At 43.3% G+C, this 15,588-nt stretch overlaps 1 protein-coding gene across 1 annotated transcript in view; it reads right to left on the bottom strand.

Annotated features, from left to right (window-relative positions):
- Positions 1-7,137: 7,137 nt before the first annotated feature.
- Positions 7,138-15,588, bottom strand: part of ZFYVE1 (zinc finger FYVE-type containing 1) — a 129,218-nt gene continuing 120,767 nt past the window's right edge. Inside the window, exons 11-12 of the mRNA XM_069208941.1 lie at positions 11,484-11,597; positions 7,138-9,987 (exon numbers count right to left, since the gene is read on the bottom strand). Of these exons, the coding sequence (XP_069065042.1) occupies positions 9,755-9,987; positions 11,484-11,597 (347 nt within the window). The 3' untranslated portion in view covers positions 7,138-9,754. The remainder of the gene's footprint in view (positions 9,988-11,483; positions 11,598-15,588) is intronic.

Below are 15,588 nucleotides of genomic sequence, written 5' to 3'. Positions count from 1 at the left end.
ACGAAAGGCTGAAACAGACGGTGAGAAAAGACCTGGAAAAATTAGGTCATATGATACCTCCTACCTGAATTTTGGATTCACCTGCATCACCATAAATGGCGAAATCAGGCCACAGTGTGTGGTTTGTGGCATGACCTTGGCTAACGAAAGTCTGAAACCAAACAAATTAAAGCGTCACTTGGAAACTGCACATGGGTTACTGGTAGGAAAAAATACAGATTTTTTTGCCAGAAAGCTGGAAGACATCATCCACCAAAAAGACACTGTGAAAAATCTGGTTTCCACGCCAACAAATGCCTTGAAAGCATCTTACCAAGTGGCATACCACATTGCCAAAAACAAAAAGCCTTTTACAGATGGGGAAAAAGTGATTCTTCCAGCAATTCTTGACATGGCCAGGACAATGCTTGGTGAAAAAGCAGCGGAGAAGTTTAAAATGGTACCCATCTCAGACACAACAGTTTGCTGTCGCATCTCTGACATGTCAGAGGACATCCACAGACAACTCATAGCACGCTTAAAATCCAGTTTGTTTACTTTGCAATTGGATGAAGCAACTGACATCCAAGGAAGCTCATTTAATTGCTTATGTCCGATACTGCCACAAAACTGTAATATTGGAAGATTTTTTATTCTGTAAACCAATCAAGGGACATGCAACATCAGCAGCCCTGTTTGATATTCTCAATGACTTCCTGTGCTCCAATGACTTAAATTGGGAGAGCTGTGTTGGGATCTGTACCGATGATGCTCCCTCCATGTGTGGGGCTGGGGCAGGCCTAAAAGCTAAAGTGCTGAAAGTGGCTCCTCATATTCTATGGACCCACTGTATGATACACCGGGAAGCCCTTGCAGTCCGAAACATGGATAGAGAACTTGGGGAAGCGTTGAATTCTGCTGTGAAAATTGTTAATTTCATAAAGGCACACCCAACTAGAGCTCGTCTGTTTGCAATTGTATGTGCCGAAATGGGAGCCGAACATGATGGTTTGCTTTTCCATACAGAAGTCCAATGGTTATCCAGAGGGAAGGTTCTGAATCGTATTTTTGAATTAAGAAACGAAGTACGACAGTTCCTTCTGGATGTGGACCCCTACAAAGCAGAACAGCTATGTAATCCCCGTTGGCTTGTGCTTTTAGCATACCTTGCAGACATCTTTGATAAATTAAATTCCTTGAATTTGTCTTTGCAAGGAGCTGAAAGTACGTCTTTCACCATGTACAAAAAAACATCTGCCTTCAAGAAGAAACTGGAGTTGTGGAGAAGACTAATTCAAGATGGCCTGCTTGAGGCATTCCCCTGTTGAGCAGAAGCTCTTGAGGACACAGGATATGAACTTGAAAGTGCTGCTGAAGTCATAATAAATCACTTGACTTCTCTCAGGGACAGTTTAGAAAAGTACTTTCCTGAGGAAACTGATCATGTCAATGACTGGGTCTTTCAACCTTTCCTAGTGGGTGCAGGTACTCGTCTTCCAGTGCACCTTCAGGAAGACCTAATTGAGGTCCAGAGTGACCGTATTCTCCAGATGCAGTTCAACAAAATCTCATTGGGAGAATTTTGGCTGGCAATATCTGAAGAACATTCAGGTTTGTCAAAAATTGCAGTCAAGGTTCTTCTGCCTTTTAGCTCATCATATTTATATGAGATTGGGTTCTCATCATTGGCAGTATTAAAGACGAAGTACCGTTCAAGACTAGAGGTGGAGCACAACCTGAGGATGGCAGTAGCAAGAATACATCCACAAATTGACCGTCTCTCTGGAGAAAAACAGCCACACCCATCACACTAGTTCAGAAATGTGTTATCATCCAAATAAGTTTTGTTAAATTATGTTTTGATTGAGAAAAATAAAGTACCATTGCATATTTTTGGGCACTTCTTTTGGTAGATTTTTTGTTTGAACTGTGTAGTAAGTCTCTGACTCCAAACCACAGTCACCCACAAACCTTTGATTTGCTAAATACTGTCTACTAATATTCCCTTACCATAAAAATGATTTGCCATGGATATTGGGGGCGTTTATACTTGTCGCTGATGAGGAGTATCAAGTTCTAAAAAAAAGTTTTGACAGGAAGGGGTCCTCACACCTGAAAACTTTGACAAGGGGGTCCCGGCATCCAAAAGTTTGAAGACCTCTGATGTAGTGTAAGACCCTGGAGATCGTTAGTACATCTGAGTGAGGGGATTCCTGTCAGGAAAGCCACTTTCCAAGACAAGAATTGTAAGGGACATGAGTGCAGTCTCAAAAGAAGAACCCATATGTCGTGCGAGGCCCACATTTGTGTTCCATACAAGATTTTTAGTTGGAGGAACTACTCGCCTTAAACCGTCCATGAAGGCTTTAATTACAGGGACTCTGATAATAGATTAATGTTGTCTGTTTTAGAGCAATGCCGCGTAGTCAGATGTGTTGGTTTATGGTAGTATTAGCTAGACCTGACATGTTAATAGGTACAAAACAAGATCCTTAACAGGGATTGTAAACGGGTCTAGCTGTTCAGAAATACAGTAGTGCATTAACCGTTTCCACTTAGCTGCGTAATAGGCAAGAGTTGTCTGTATGTCTCATAAAATAGCCATGCATGCCTGTGAGAGGTTAAGGTAGCCAATCTCTAGGAACTCAGGTGCCAAATTACAAGATTGAGCTGTTTGGGATCTGGGTGTTTGAGTTGACCTTGATGTTGAGTGAAAAGGTCCACCTTGATTGGGAGATTCTCATTAGAGCGTACTGACGTCTTGGCGCATGGAGTACCATGGCTGTCTTATCCAGGTTGGCTTAACAAGGTAACAGCCATGGACACTCGTCTCATCTTCCTCACCACATATGACATGAGGGGAAGAGGTGCAAAAGTGTAGGCATATATCCTTGACCAGTTCATCCATGGTGTATTGCCCATGGACTGTGAGTGGAGGTTCCTGGCAGCAAAGTTTTGACATTTTGAGTTTTTAGGTGGGCAAACAGGTCTATTGTTCCCCAGCAATTGAAGTACGTTTGGGAGGAGTTCCCGCTCGTGGAACGGTCGAAGGGCCCTGCTGAGCAGGTCAGTAAAATAATTTTCCACTTCTGGTAGATGCTCCACCAACAAGTGAATGTTGTAGCGAGTTCCTCAATGCCACATTTCTTGTGGAGGGGACCAAGTCCTTTTCTGTTTCTGAATGTAGATCATGGCTGTCATGTTGTCTGTCTCTATAACTCATGTTTCCCCCTTAGAAGACAGAGAAATGCTGTAAGGCTAGCTTGACGGCCAAAGTTTTGTGGTAACTGATGTGACGACCCATGTGCTGTGAGCCTAAGTGGCTTCATTCATCATCCAGGGGAAGTGAGCCCACCCACCCCATAAGAAACGCATCTGTCGTGATAATCTCCTGAGGAAGGGGATTTAGAAAGAGCCTGCTGAGCAACAGGTTGTTGTCATTCTACCAACAGAGAGAATGCTGCCCCCTGGTCATTACCAACCCTAGATGCCTCCCAAGACCCTTCCACTTATGCACACTGCTGTGCGATGCACTCCTGTAACTAGCGCATGTGTAACCTGGTGTGAGATACAATCACTATATAAGAAGCCTTCATTTTCAACAGTGTCGACTGTAATGGGAAGAGGCAGCAGCTGCCGGAATACTATTACCCTCTGATGGTTGGGGTATGCTTGACCTCTTTCAGCATTCAGAACTGGGCCTAGGAAGAGCTGAATTTGTTGGGGCAGGGGATGCACATTTTTCACATTGATGGTAAAACCTACTCTGTGACGTAGAGACACTGCTAGCTGAGATTGTGCTAGGCATTGTTGGTTACTGCCATTCTTTATCCGCTAGTCACCTAAAAACAGAAACAGATAAATGATGTTTCTGCACAGAAGGTCTGCTAAGACAGCCAGGCACTTTGTAAATGCTCTTCGGGATTTACTAACCCTAAAGGACAAAACCTTGAACTGGTAATTCTTTACACTTACAACAAAACAAAGACACTGGTGGTGCACTGAGTGTTATCGGGAAGTGATTGTACATGTCTTTCAGATCTAGCACTCCCATGAAGACAACTTTGCATAGCATGGGGGTGACACGCTTATAGCGTGACCAAGTCAAAGTGTCATGCGGAGATGAACCTATTCATTGGTTGGAGGTTGAGAATCGGTAGTAGTGAGCCGTCCTTTCAGCGAATAAGAAATTACAGAGTACACCCTCACCCTGCATTGGTGTGTGGGTTCAGGTTCTGTGGTGCCTTTTCCTAGGAACGCCTGTGCCTCTTCCTCTAAGAGATAAAGGTAGTCTGAACTCAGTACATGACAGCGGGTGGAATGTTGGGAGGTTGTGAAATTTGAGGCAGCACCATTCCAGTATAATGGAGAGGATCCACTGATCTGCTAAAATGCTTTTGAACTGTGACAGGTTATGCCTTATTCCTCTGCCCTGACTGGTGTGGTGTGATCAGGGGGAAAGAAAATGAATCACTGTTTTGGTGCAGAGGAGCTCCTTGCAGGCTCACCCCAACCTATTCTCTGCCCATTCCATCTATAGGTCCCTCCTTTGCAAGGCCTCAGGCTGTTGATACTGCTGATAAGGAGATCTCTGGCGGAGGCCCCTTGCTTTTTACCTACCCCTTATACACTGCTTGTACAAAGCTCACATTAACTTTACTGTATCTTTATTGATTTTCTACAGCATCTGATTAGCCTGAGGGCTGTACAGGTGCTCACCGCCAAAAGAGACATTTAGGCGATGCAGTTGTACCTCTGGCCTCAACCCTAACACCCTAAGCCACGAAGGGCGCGGTTTGTCTCTCTAGGCACTGTATCTGCTGCATCAAGGGCTCATCGCATATTAGCATTCCTAGCTGTTCCCCTCTGCAACCAGTGCTTGTCCCTTTTGCAGGGAGACTCAGGAAAATGCTTTACTAGCTCCTCCCAGTGGTACCAATTGTACATAGAGAGGAAGACCACTGAGCTGTCAATTCACCAACAAGTGGCTGACCACTCCCACCCTCTTCCCTGCAGCATTAATCATTTTGAAATCTTTACCAGAGGGGGGGGGGAGTATCCACTGTGAGCTAAACTTGGCCCTCTTATGGGCACTGTGCACTACACCAATGCACAGTGCTCCTGTGAATATAAGCCAAATTGTCTGGGGCAGGCTTATACTCCTTTTCAATCGAGGGAATCACTATCGTCACCCGTGTCCTTAAAGGTGTCAGTGGTAGATTTTAGCATTGCCTTTAGCATGGGAAGATAACTCATGGACCATTCCATTTTGAACCAGGAGGAAGTTGACCTGGTGATGTTGAGCAGACCCCGTATGATACACAGTAGTATTACCCAGTGGAGACAGTACACAGGTTATTCTGTGGGTTGACTACATAATCCTTCCATGGATCATCTCCCTCCTCAGGCCAAAAAAGGCTCTTCATATGGGTCTGGTGGACAGTATGCACTGCCTGCATCAGGGTCCATGATCTGTGCATCAGGTGGTGGGGAACAGGTGTACAGTGTAAAGGTGGGAAGAATGTAGGGCTAGTAGCCACGTCTAACCCTCTTTGGGCTTGATGGTGTATAAGGAGGAGTAGATGCAAGTTCTTCCTTATAGATGGGGTGCCGTGTTTTGGAATGGATAAGTCTTGCAGCTGGAGATCTAGTGAGTATCTTGGCAGTGCCCAGGTGAACAAACAGCTTCTTTTGCTTTTTGTCCAGGACGTCAGCCAGTCTTTCACGCATTGACACCTCTGAGGTGTTAGGTCTCTGTATTTGAGGGGCCTCAGCACAGACTTGGAGGCCTTTGGGCGCTGGCTGGCTCTGCCCATCAACTTTGACTCTGAGTGGGGTATATCATCAGCTTGCGGCCGAGTTGGTGCTGGCTTCATACTGCATGATGCTGTGGTGTCTGCTCCAAGTGATGCTATTCATTCCTGGGCACCGATAGAACAGGAAGAGGCATTATCTTCCTCAGCACCGACAGAGCAGGAAGAGGTTTGTTGACCTTGGAATCGACTTTGCTTGATGTTGAGCCAAACTCTGGATTTCGAAGCGTGCCAGCTGAGATACGGACCCTCATGGTTTAGACCTTTTTCAGTGATGCGCTCAATGCCAGCCTGCCATGGGACTGGTGCCCCGCTTCAACGGTCTTTTAAGGGTTTAAGAATGACTCGATGCACAGCTGATGTACACAGATTGACTCTGGTCCTCGGCTCCAAAACTGGTTTCTGCTGTGGTGCTGGTTTGAGGAACATTGACCTCTTCCTTCATCTCGGAGGCCTCAGAAAATAAGGCCTTGGGTTCTTCCCACACCAGGCCCAGGGTAACATGAGAATAGTCGGCCTCTTCCTCCTCTACCCTGGAGGATAATTCAGCTGTGAAAATGTCAGGCTTTGCTACAACTCTCGGCACTGTATATTTGAATGTGCTCACCTTTTTTTTCTCCTGTGTCAGAGGATGTTTTTCAAACAGAAAGCAAGACAGGCATTGCAGACTGATTATCTGAGCTCACAGGAGGCAGGGGTTGCAGACCATCTGGCAGTCAGCCCAAGCGTAACCTGCGTTGCACCTAGGACAGAAAGTGAATGGAGCGAGTTTCATAACGCGGTCCTAGGTGCATTCATGAGGAAAACCGTGACAAGGGGAATAGTGAGTCGAAGCTGAGGCGTGGTGAAGTATGTCCAACCACAAAGGTTGATTCCAAAATATTTTTTATGCAAAATTGTTTTCATTGCAGCAGTGGAAGAAAGAGCTGCAGAACCTGAAACAGAATAAAAAAAAGAAAGTTATCTAGTGCTTATAACACTTCGACTTTGGAGCAGCATCCAGAACATCCAAGTCCGATAGCGGGAGAAAACAATCGGAGGCGGAGTCTTTGTGCTGATGCACACTGGACTGAGGGAGGAGTCACAGGTCTTCTTTGGAGAAAAACAAGTTTCAAATGTTTGGGTCCAGCACTAGCTGACAGGAGTATGCAGAGCCTATGCATCAACCTACAGCTACATATTTTACACACATATACATAAATTAAGAAATGCTTGAACGAAAAACTGATCTTACGCAACACGCATGTGTAATATTCATTCTCTGACAAAAAGCATAACAAGTGGAAACCAACATGTTCATAAGGCAGCAGAGACTTCACAGGAAAAACTGATTTTACAAGGAATGTAAGGTCATCGGAAGGGTTGTTTTTGTTTAATTAACATTGTGAGGAAGTTACATGCACTTAATTCACAAATTGTTACAACATACACACTGCTAATGACACATCATCTGTTCTTGCCATGTACTCTATAAAACAGCAACTGCAAAGTGCATACTTATCCTTCCAATATACTCTACTAACACAAAAAGGATTCATACTGGTGCTCGCTGTTTTTTTCGTGAAGTTTCTTTTCATGACAGGAGTAGACACAAAGAGGAGAAAGGGGCATACACCTCTGGCCTACCTGTTGCAAAGCTCTGCTTATAGGTCTTGGAATATTTGGTCTTAGTTTAAGAGGTTATCGGCTTAAGGGTAGAGCGCCTGCAAACATAAAAAAAAGGCCAGCATAGCTATCTACTATGCACATTTCCCCCCACAGTACTAATTTTGCGAATTACACCATATAATCATGGACCGCATATTCGAAATCAGGAATTCATCCTACAACAGTTGTAAGGCAGAATGCATCTGCAAGTGAGGTGATTGAGGACTACAACTCCCAGAATGCACAGAGTTGATAAATGAAAGTCAAGGGCAGATATACTGTACTCGAGCTGACATCGAGTAATCCTACCTGAATATTAGAAACACACACCTTAGATATCCATATTGCTGTGGTTCTCGTGTGCTTCTGCATCTATCACAAGTACCCAGACAATCTCACCCACCTGTTAAAAATACTGCTTCACCTTCAAACACTTATTTTATAAATCTGCCCAGTGAAATCCAGCTACGTCTTCAAACACCTCTTAAATATCAATAAAAGTCATCATTTTCAATAAATATTTTAGCTTAACAATCTGTAAGGGGCACATTCCGCTCATCTGTGAAGGCCAAACTCTCAAAAGGCCACAGAGATATAGCCACACTTTCTGCATCAAGGATTCCTCTGTGTCTGACTCTGGGTGTCATAATCCAATGACATAATGAGAACACAATTTAAAATTAAAATTAAAATGGTTCCATCTTTTCTCATTGATCGTTACAAGAATACGGCATCTCAGAGAAAATGTGAAATGCGTTTGGGATCGGTATCATCACAAAAGATAAAGAATGGAAATGTATTAATATTAAATTTGTAAAAAGGAACAAATATAGCCGGAAGTACGATTTTTTACCATAGCAGGACAATCCTTCCATCTTAATGGTAATGTCAAAACACATTCACTACATACCAATAACCTTGGAAATTGGGTAGAGGAGAATTTAATAACAGGTATATTGCTATGTCAGCTAATTTACTTCTGTGTGGCCATTGGCCTTCCTTTCACTTTACTTTCCACAATTTCCTAAAATAAAGGAAACCTAGGTTTCAAAAGCTCCACTGTGGTTTGTCCAGATGGCCTCCCCTATGTCAACACTATTGGCATAGGTGATCCTGGAATTTTCAAGTGGTTGCCTGCCACATAATCCCAAATCCAGAGTGAACTGCAGAAACCTCAGGGCATTCCTGCAGATACAACTATTCCATAACAGCCTTTTGTTTTTCTCTTTGTTCGATCCCATTTGGAGATGATACAACAGCTCAACTGCGCCACAATCTTCCTTCGATCCGGACAGTGGGTGGTGCTTTAAATATCCATGCCCTTTTAACATTTAATATTATGAGTCTTTGCAATGTGACGGCTGATCCAGTGCCAAGAAATGCCCAGAAATTTGACAGGAACAAGGATGTTTGTAGTCCTGTTTAAACTTAGATTTGTATCCAATGTTGGACTTCTCTATATCAAGATTCTGGTCCCATGATTCAGCTGCCAAAGGGTTTTGAACGTTCCCTGCTGCAAAGACTGCCACAGTGCTTTGGATAATGTTTGAACCCAGCTATTTGCAAGTGTGGAGTTATTTCAAATAGTCAGATCGCCAGCATTCAGAAGAACACAGTTCTCCAAAAGGTAAGATCCGACCTGAGCAGCCTTTTCATAGAAGAGATTAAAGCATAAAACTAGAATTTGCATGTTCTAAACATTGCCACCTTGCACACCTTAACATACGCAGGTAAAAAATAGGTCGTGGTGATGCTCAACGGAAGGGCTGGCCAGGATTTTTCATACATACTGGTCAGAATTTTTCATACATACAATATGTAAAGTGCTGTGGATTCATCTGTACACTCAGGTTCTTCCGTGTTAAATACACACTACACATCCACGACTGCAAAAAGGGTTTGCCTTCTGTGAATACATTTTGCCCTTTTAGGATTATTTCGCACTGAAGAGGAGGACAATTCAGGCTAGAACATTCTCTGACCATTTGCACTGCGAACACTTTGAACGCTGTCCTGTCCGGTCATTAAACGAAGCTCTCACAACTGTTGGTGCAGGAACATACAAAATCCTTACAATCCACAAAGGAAGAAGTTTCCATAACATAAAATGCTATCACTTAAGGTGCATCATGTATTTAAAATAATCACAAATCCCTTATCCACGATGAGATGGCAGAAGAGGATGTGCTGTGGGTGGTCAGAGTTCAGAAGTCAAAAGCATGCGCCTGCTTCCACAGGTCGAAGGTGAAAGGGAGATGCTATTTCTAACCCTGAGAACCTAAAAATTTGTAAGAGGCAGAAGTTGAAGGTAAGCGTTAGAGGTCACCAGGCTTTTTATTGCATTTAAAGCAAACGCGAACTGGATGGTCCCAGCCACGGGAAGGGACGGGCCTCCGGTCACATGAACACTCGTCACAGAAGCCTTGGCCACAAGCCCGGCAGTGATGCTTGGAAGTCTTGACATTAAACTCCTTCTGACAATGGTGGCAGTGAACAATTTCATGGTCCGGCACCCAGTACAGAGGTCTGGCAGCGTCTTTCATGAGGCCTGCAAACAGATATAGCAAAGGTTAAGTCACTCCTGATTTTCATGATCGTCCACTCACACAACAGCAGTTTCCCCAAATACAGCACTGGTTTAAATGGCCCTAGGCACCCATCAACCAAGACCATGACCATTAATCTTAGTCTAACGAACTCTTATTGGACCAAGAAACTTTGGTGTCGAAATGTATGGAAAAGCTGTTAACCACTACTGAATCGTAACAAGGAACAAAGTGTGACCTGAACCTTTGGTTGATTTGCGTACGCTCTCACCACACCATATTCTTACATGTGCTTTAGGGTAACAAAAGTGATACTTTGTATAAGATGTATAAGGTGCAAGTGTGCTTCTGTTATTTATTCATATCACAACACAATTAAAGTCACTGTTTCAGGCTTAACTTGTTGTATACCATGTTCTTCGCAAGCCATATTCTCCATTATGTACTAAGAATGCGCCTGTGCACACTGACGATGCAAGATACACAGAGACATGGATAGATTTCCTTGTCTCTGAAACCACTTTATAAGACTATATGACTTGGATATAGAGCTGTTTACAAGAAAAAGGTATTCCAGAAGCAAAGTAATAATGGAGGCCCATCTAAGCTTCTGCAGGTCACTCCAACGTGTGTTGTTTCAAGCAGCGCACAGAGACTAGTTTTACTATCTGGCTTGGCCTGCAGTACAAGCAGCCATCCACCAAGAGTTACAGAGTCATCCCTTTACAGTCAACTTCACAGTCAATTCCTTTACGTCAACTGCATTTAAGTTGCAGTCACTTACACTGTCATCTAACAGAGTCCAAATCTGAAGATCTGGTTAGAGTTTAGATGTGAGGGCTGGTATGTGGGTTACAGTTTTAGAAATGTAGGTAGTGTAAAGGGTAATGTTGGGGTTACAGTTAGAACAGATCATGTAAAGGTGTCAAAAATGATGGTAAAATATATGCAAAGTCGGAATATGGGCGACAAAATGTTATGAGGATATGACATCCAAGACTATATAACTTAAACGATCACACGTTTCTTAACTTTTCTTTGAGGGAGTACAATTCTGAGACTAGATTGCCTGTAACTATAGTTATGTAGCCTGAGATCAGTCCATTGAATTGCACCCAATCCAGCAAACTTGCCGCAAGAGTCAAATATGGAAAAACCTGATCACTTATCAAAGTAATCAGAGCAGCAGTAAACCAGCGAGGATTCCTAAGTTCCTCAAGGACTGATTGTTCACGTTTCCCTTACTGACAACTAAATATTGATTTAGAATGACTAAAGTCTCTTCCAGATTTACCTAGATCATAAATTAAACAACACACAAATCCATACACTATCTGTTTTACAAAATCATTGAGTTCTGAAAGTGTTAACAGGGCAGCACAGGCGCGAACATGAAAATGCAAAGAAGGATTTATAAATTGTAGAGAGCAGATGGCTTGAAGATGCCCAGTGAAGCAAAGTCTCATAGCAAATGTCAAAAATATTAAAGCAAACCCACCTAATGGGATATCAATAGCTGTGACCACAGCTCCAAGAGTGTTCTGCACGGCTTCCCCAACTTTTCTCGCAATGAGAGTGCCACCTTCGTCTTCGTCCTGTGCCTCATCAAACTCTGCAGAATGAGGAATTAACACAAATGGTTAAAATGTGGTTCTTCCCTTAAAGAAAGAGACCAACTTTTGTAAAAGTTTACAGCAGGGAAATAAGGGATGCATGGTGCATCCAGACTGCAGTTTGGGGGTTATTCATAACAAAATTCAGATGGTTCCTATTTTTAACCAGTTTTCTAAGCACATTTGTCCCCATTTTAGTCCAACACTAACTCAAATTCATTCATGTTTGTCCCTACCACTTCTGTGGCAAAACTTGTATATTCCATTACTCATGAGTCCTATTCAAGTATCGTATTGTGATACTTCATCTCTGTAGTATTATATGTTCATTTTGTTCATGTCCTGGTCGGTGATAATCCCCATCCCTCCTTTCCTAATAGAATTGTAAGCAGCGCACTGTTCTGCTCGACAGCAATACACCAGCCGTGGCCCTCACGACTATAAACAATCGACCAGACGAAGCATCCAGTACCAGAAGCAACACTCAGGTGTATCTGCATGAGCTGCAAACAGAACTTCAGACGTGGTATCCATTTCTAAAGGTAATACCTATGTTGCGGGATTCAAAAAGTGACGCAGTAAATCGGGATCAGGTCTCCAAGATAGACACAACAGTCTAAATGAGCAGTAAACAGTATCTTCAAACTATATGAACCACCTTTAGTTCATCAACAACATGAAATGAACACAAATAGCGGGAACAAAATCTATTTATTTTGGACAGTCTGAAGGCACTACAGTGGCTTTTCAGATGCCCATTCCCTTACACCCAGAGAAGAAAACCAGACTTTAGGCACATGAGAGCACAAGCCCACATAGTGATACCAATGTGGTAACTGAGCCACGAGCGAGCTATTTTAAAATCTCAATGTTAGGGGCCATCCCGAAACAATAAATCAATACTTGTACTGGTTATGTGATGATCAGTCTTGAAATCAATGCCTACAGAACAACACGCTTGTTTAGATCTGCCTAGTGAAAGGGGGTGGGGCATTTCCTCCAATTAATGCTTGTGGTAAGAGTTCATGGGAAGTCCTTTACGCCTCATTTTCAAATGTTGGAGTTGAGATATTTTGGGGGGAAAGTAAAATTATGAATCAATTTTTAAATATTGGTTATTTGTTGCAGGCAGTAACATAAAGGTGTGTCCTTTTTGGACAATGTGAAACTGAAGAAATAAAAGCAGAGGTAAGGTCAAGTGATGAATATTAACTTTGTCATTGTAAAGGTGATGAACCACTTGAAAACCCCTCTCTTCCCAAAGTAAAAATCCAGCAAAACTGTGTATTCCTGAAATTAATGGAAGATTAGTGTTTCACATTAGAAAAATGAAATAGTGCGCACATAAGGAAACTGGGAATTAAAAACAAAAAAAGATGACGTAGTGATAAAGGCCCTCGCGTTGCGTAAGATAGCTGTGCCACTCTCGTGGCTTGAGAAAGCTGTGCCACTCTCGTGGCTTGAGACAGCTGTGCCACTCTCGTGACCTGAGAAAGCTGTGCCAATCTCGTGACCTGAGAAAGCTGTGCCACTCTCGTGACCTGAGACAGCTGTGCCACTCTCGTGGCCTGAGACAGCTGTGCCACTCTCGTCACCTGAGAAAGCTGTGTCACTCTCGTGACCTGAGAAAGCTGTGTCACTCTTGTGACCTGAGAAAGCTGTGCCGCTCTCTCCTGGCTAACCTTTTTGTGACTTTTGTCATATTTTCCCCATCTGGCTTACCAACCGAGCTGGCTGGTGTGCGAGGCCTTTTTGTAGTTCTTTTGCTGAAAGCTGGTGGTTCCTGTGCAGTGAGGTGAGAGCAGGTGATGAACCTCAGCTCATTTTGGGGGGCTCTACTTATTTTTTTTTCCTCATCCGACTTTGCCCAAAGGAACAGAGAGGGAAACAGTAAAGGGAGGAAAAAAAGACGGCGTAAAAAATAGGAAAACGTCACAAAGGGAGAAAATTCGGGTGAAAAAGAATCCGCAAGCATGTGATCTAGAGACTGGAATGCAGGGCAGTGGAAGAAAGAGAAACAAGGAGGTGATAACCCTGGCATTCATCAGTTCTAGACCTTCAAGTATAACTTTGAGCACCTATCCTTTTTAAAAAAAACAATTTAAGTACTGATCCTGTGTTGAAACTGGTGTTTACCGCTTATGTCTCAAGGCTAGCAATGCTACTACATTATTAATGGATAACTGGGGTTTCTGGTTAATACTTAATAAAACTGACAAAACACCACCAGACAGAAGATCTGCTTTTCAATAGAAATGGGAAAACACCAGATATTGCTGCATTTTTTCTGCTTCGGCGCCCTCTGGTATCAAAGGAGCACCAGTGCAGCTCCTACTTCTACACTTTTCTGTACCCCATGGTCACTATTTTCAAGATTTATTCTTACTACATACAAGTGAAAATAAAGCCTGGAGTTTTTGGAGCAGAAACAAGGCTTGACATTTGACAAGATCATTTGTTCAAAACACTATGACTATATTTAACGGAAACACAGTGAACTGTGTTCTTTTTCCCCCCCACCAATTTGGAACATGTATTAGAACAGAACATGCTGCACACAGCACACCGATAAAGGTCCTTCTGCAACTCTCACAATACTAAGCAGGAGCATGGTATCCATCATATGAAATAAGCAAAGGCCTACTTGCTTGTTAAAAATCTGTGCTTAACAGACCTCGTGCTGACTTTCAAATAAATATAAAAATCTGATAGGCACAGCTTTACACTGTAAAATAAACTTAGTTTAAAGCGTGAAAAGAGCAGACAAAGGATCCAAGATCGCTGCAGGTCTTGGAGGCTCTTTATTACTTCAGCTGCTGCTTCATACAGGGGCACAGTTTGATGACTCCAGAGGGCCTCTGGATAACAGCTGCATATTAATTACTTAACAGGCTTCTTCACTAAGGGCAGGTAGAACAGGTATAAGCCCAGATTGGATAGTGATATTACATTTATTAGCCCAGTCCAGCTGTGGTATAGCAAGGCACAAAACACAGCTTTCTGATGCAATAATAGAGAGCTGAACATGCTACAATATGTCCAGGGGCGGCTCCTTCGTAACAGCGGAGGAGCGTCGCCCCCTGCTTAGTCAGGCAGTGAGAAATAATTATTTGTCACTGTCTGGCTGAGCCATGGAAGTCTAGGGCTGGGCAGGGCCATGGCCGGGAGGAGGAGTGGTGCTTACTTACATTTCTCCAACCCAGCTGTTACAGAGTCGCCCCACTGCTAATAAGGCAGCAGAAGAATAAAATGATAATATATTATAATTTTATTTTTCTGCTGTCCAGGGTGTGGTGGGCCGGGGCCACCATCCACTGTATCAGAAGGGAGGTGAAGTAGTGATGTACTCTAAGTGCACATGTCAGTTTGGCCGGCTGTCAGAGGCCAACCAAACTGACATGCACTTAGAACTCTCCACCCGAGCTGTATTTCACATCCGGGTGGAGACCAAGTGCAAGCTCCCACTCCCTCCCTGGAGCAGCATTTCAGCCCACTCAGGCCAATCCCAGCACTTGCATGAGAGAAGCATTTGGATTGGGTTGGGGGAGGGGAGCATAGCAGGCACCGAGGCGGCAGGTGTGGCAGAGACCAGGCGGCAGCAGAGGTAAGGTGCAATTTTTTTTCATTATTATTCCCCGCCCCGCACGCTGCCCACCAGCCCTGCCTGGTAGCACCCGCCACTGGGCATGTGTTTACAAAAAATAAGGAAATGCTACTTGACAGAGCAAATTCAAGGAGAAGTTACAATTAAGAGAATTAGGAACAATCTAGAAGAAAGGTAGAATTAATAATAGGAAAAAATGAGGTAAGGAAGGAAAAAAAACAAGATTCTTTATAAGCAGGGGATAAAAGACCACCCATAAGAATTTTCAAAGAGAAAAAAAGATAGCTGCTGATTTTACTAATTTTGTCAACATTGGAAACACACTGAAAAAAAAACAGAATCCATCACAAACAGAAACTCAAGACAGGAAAGACTATGGACCATTA

Source organism: Pleurodeles waltl, chromosome 9, assembly GCF_031143425.1.
Source record: "Pleurodeles waltl isolate 20211129_DDA chromosome 9, aPleWal1.hap1.20221129, whole genome shotgun sequence".
Taxonomy (NCBI): Eukaryota; Metazoa; Chordata; class Amphibia; order Caudata; family Salamandridae; genus Pleurodeles; species Pleurodeles waltl.
The sequence above is the reverse complement of the archived record's forward strand: the minus strand, read 5'-3'. Positions and strand labels throughout refer to the sequence as shown.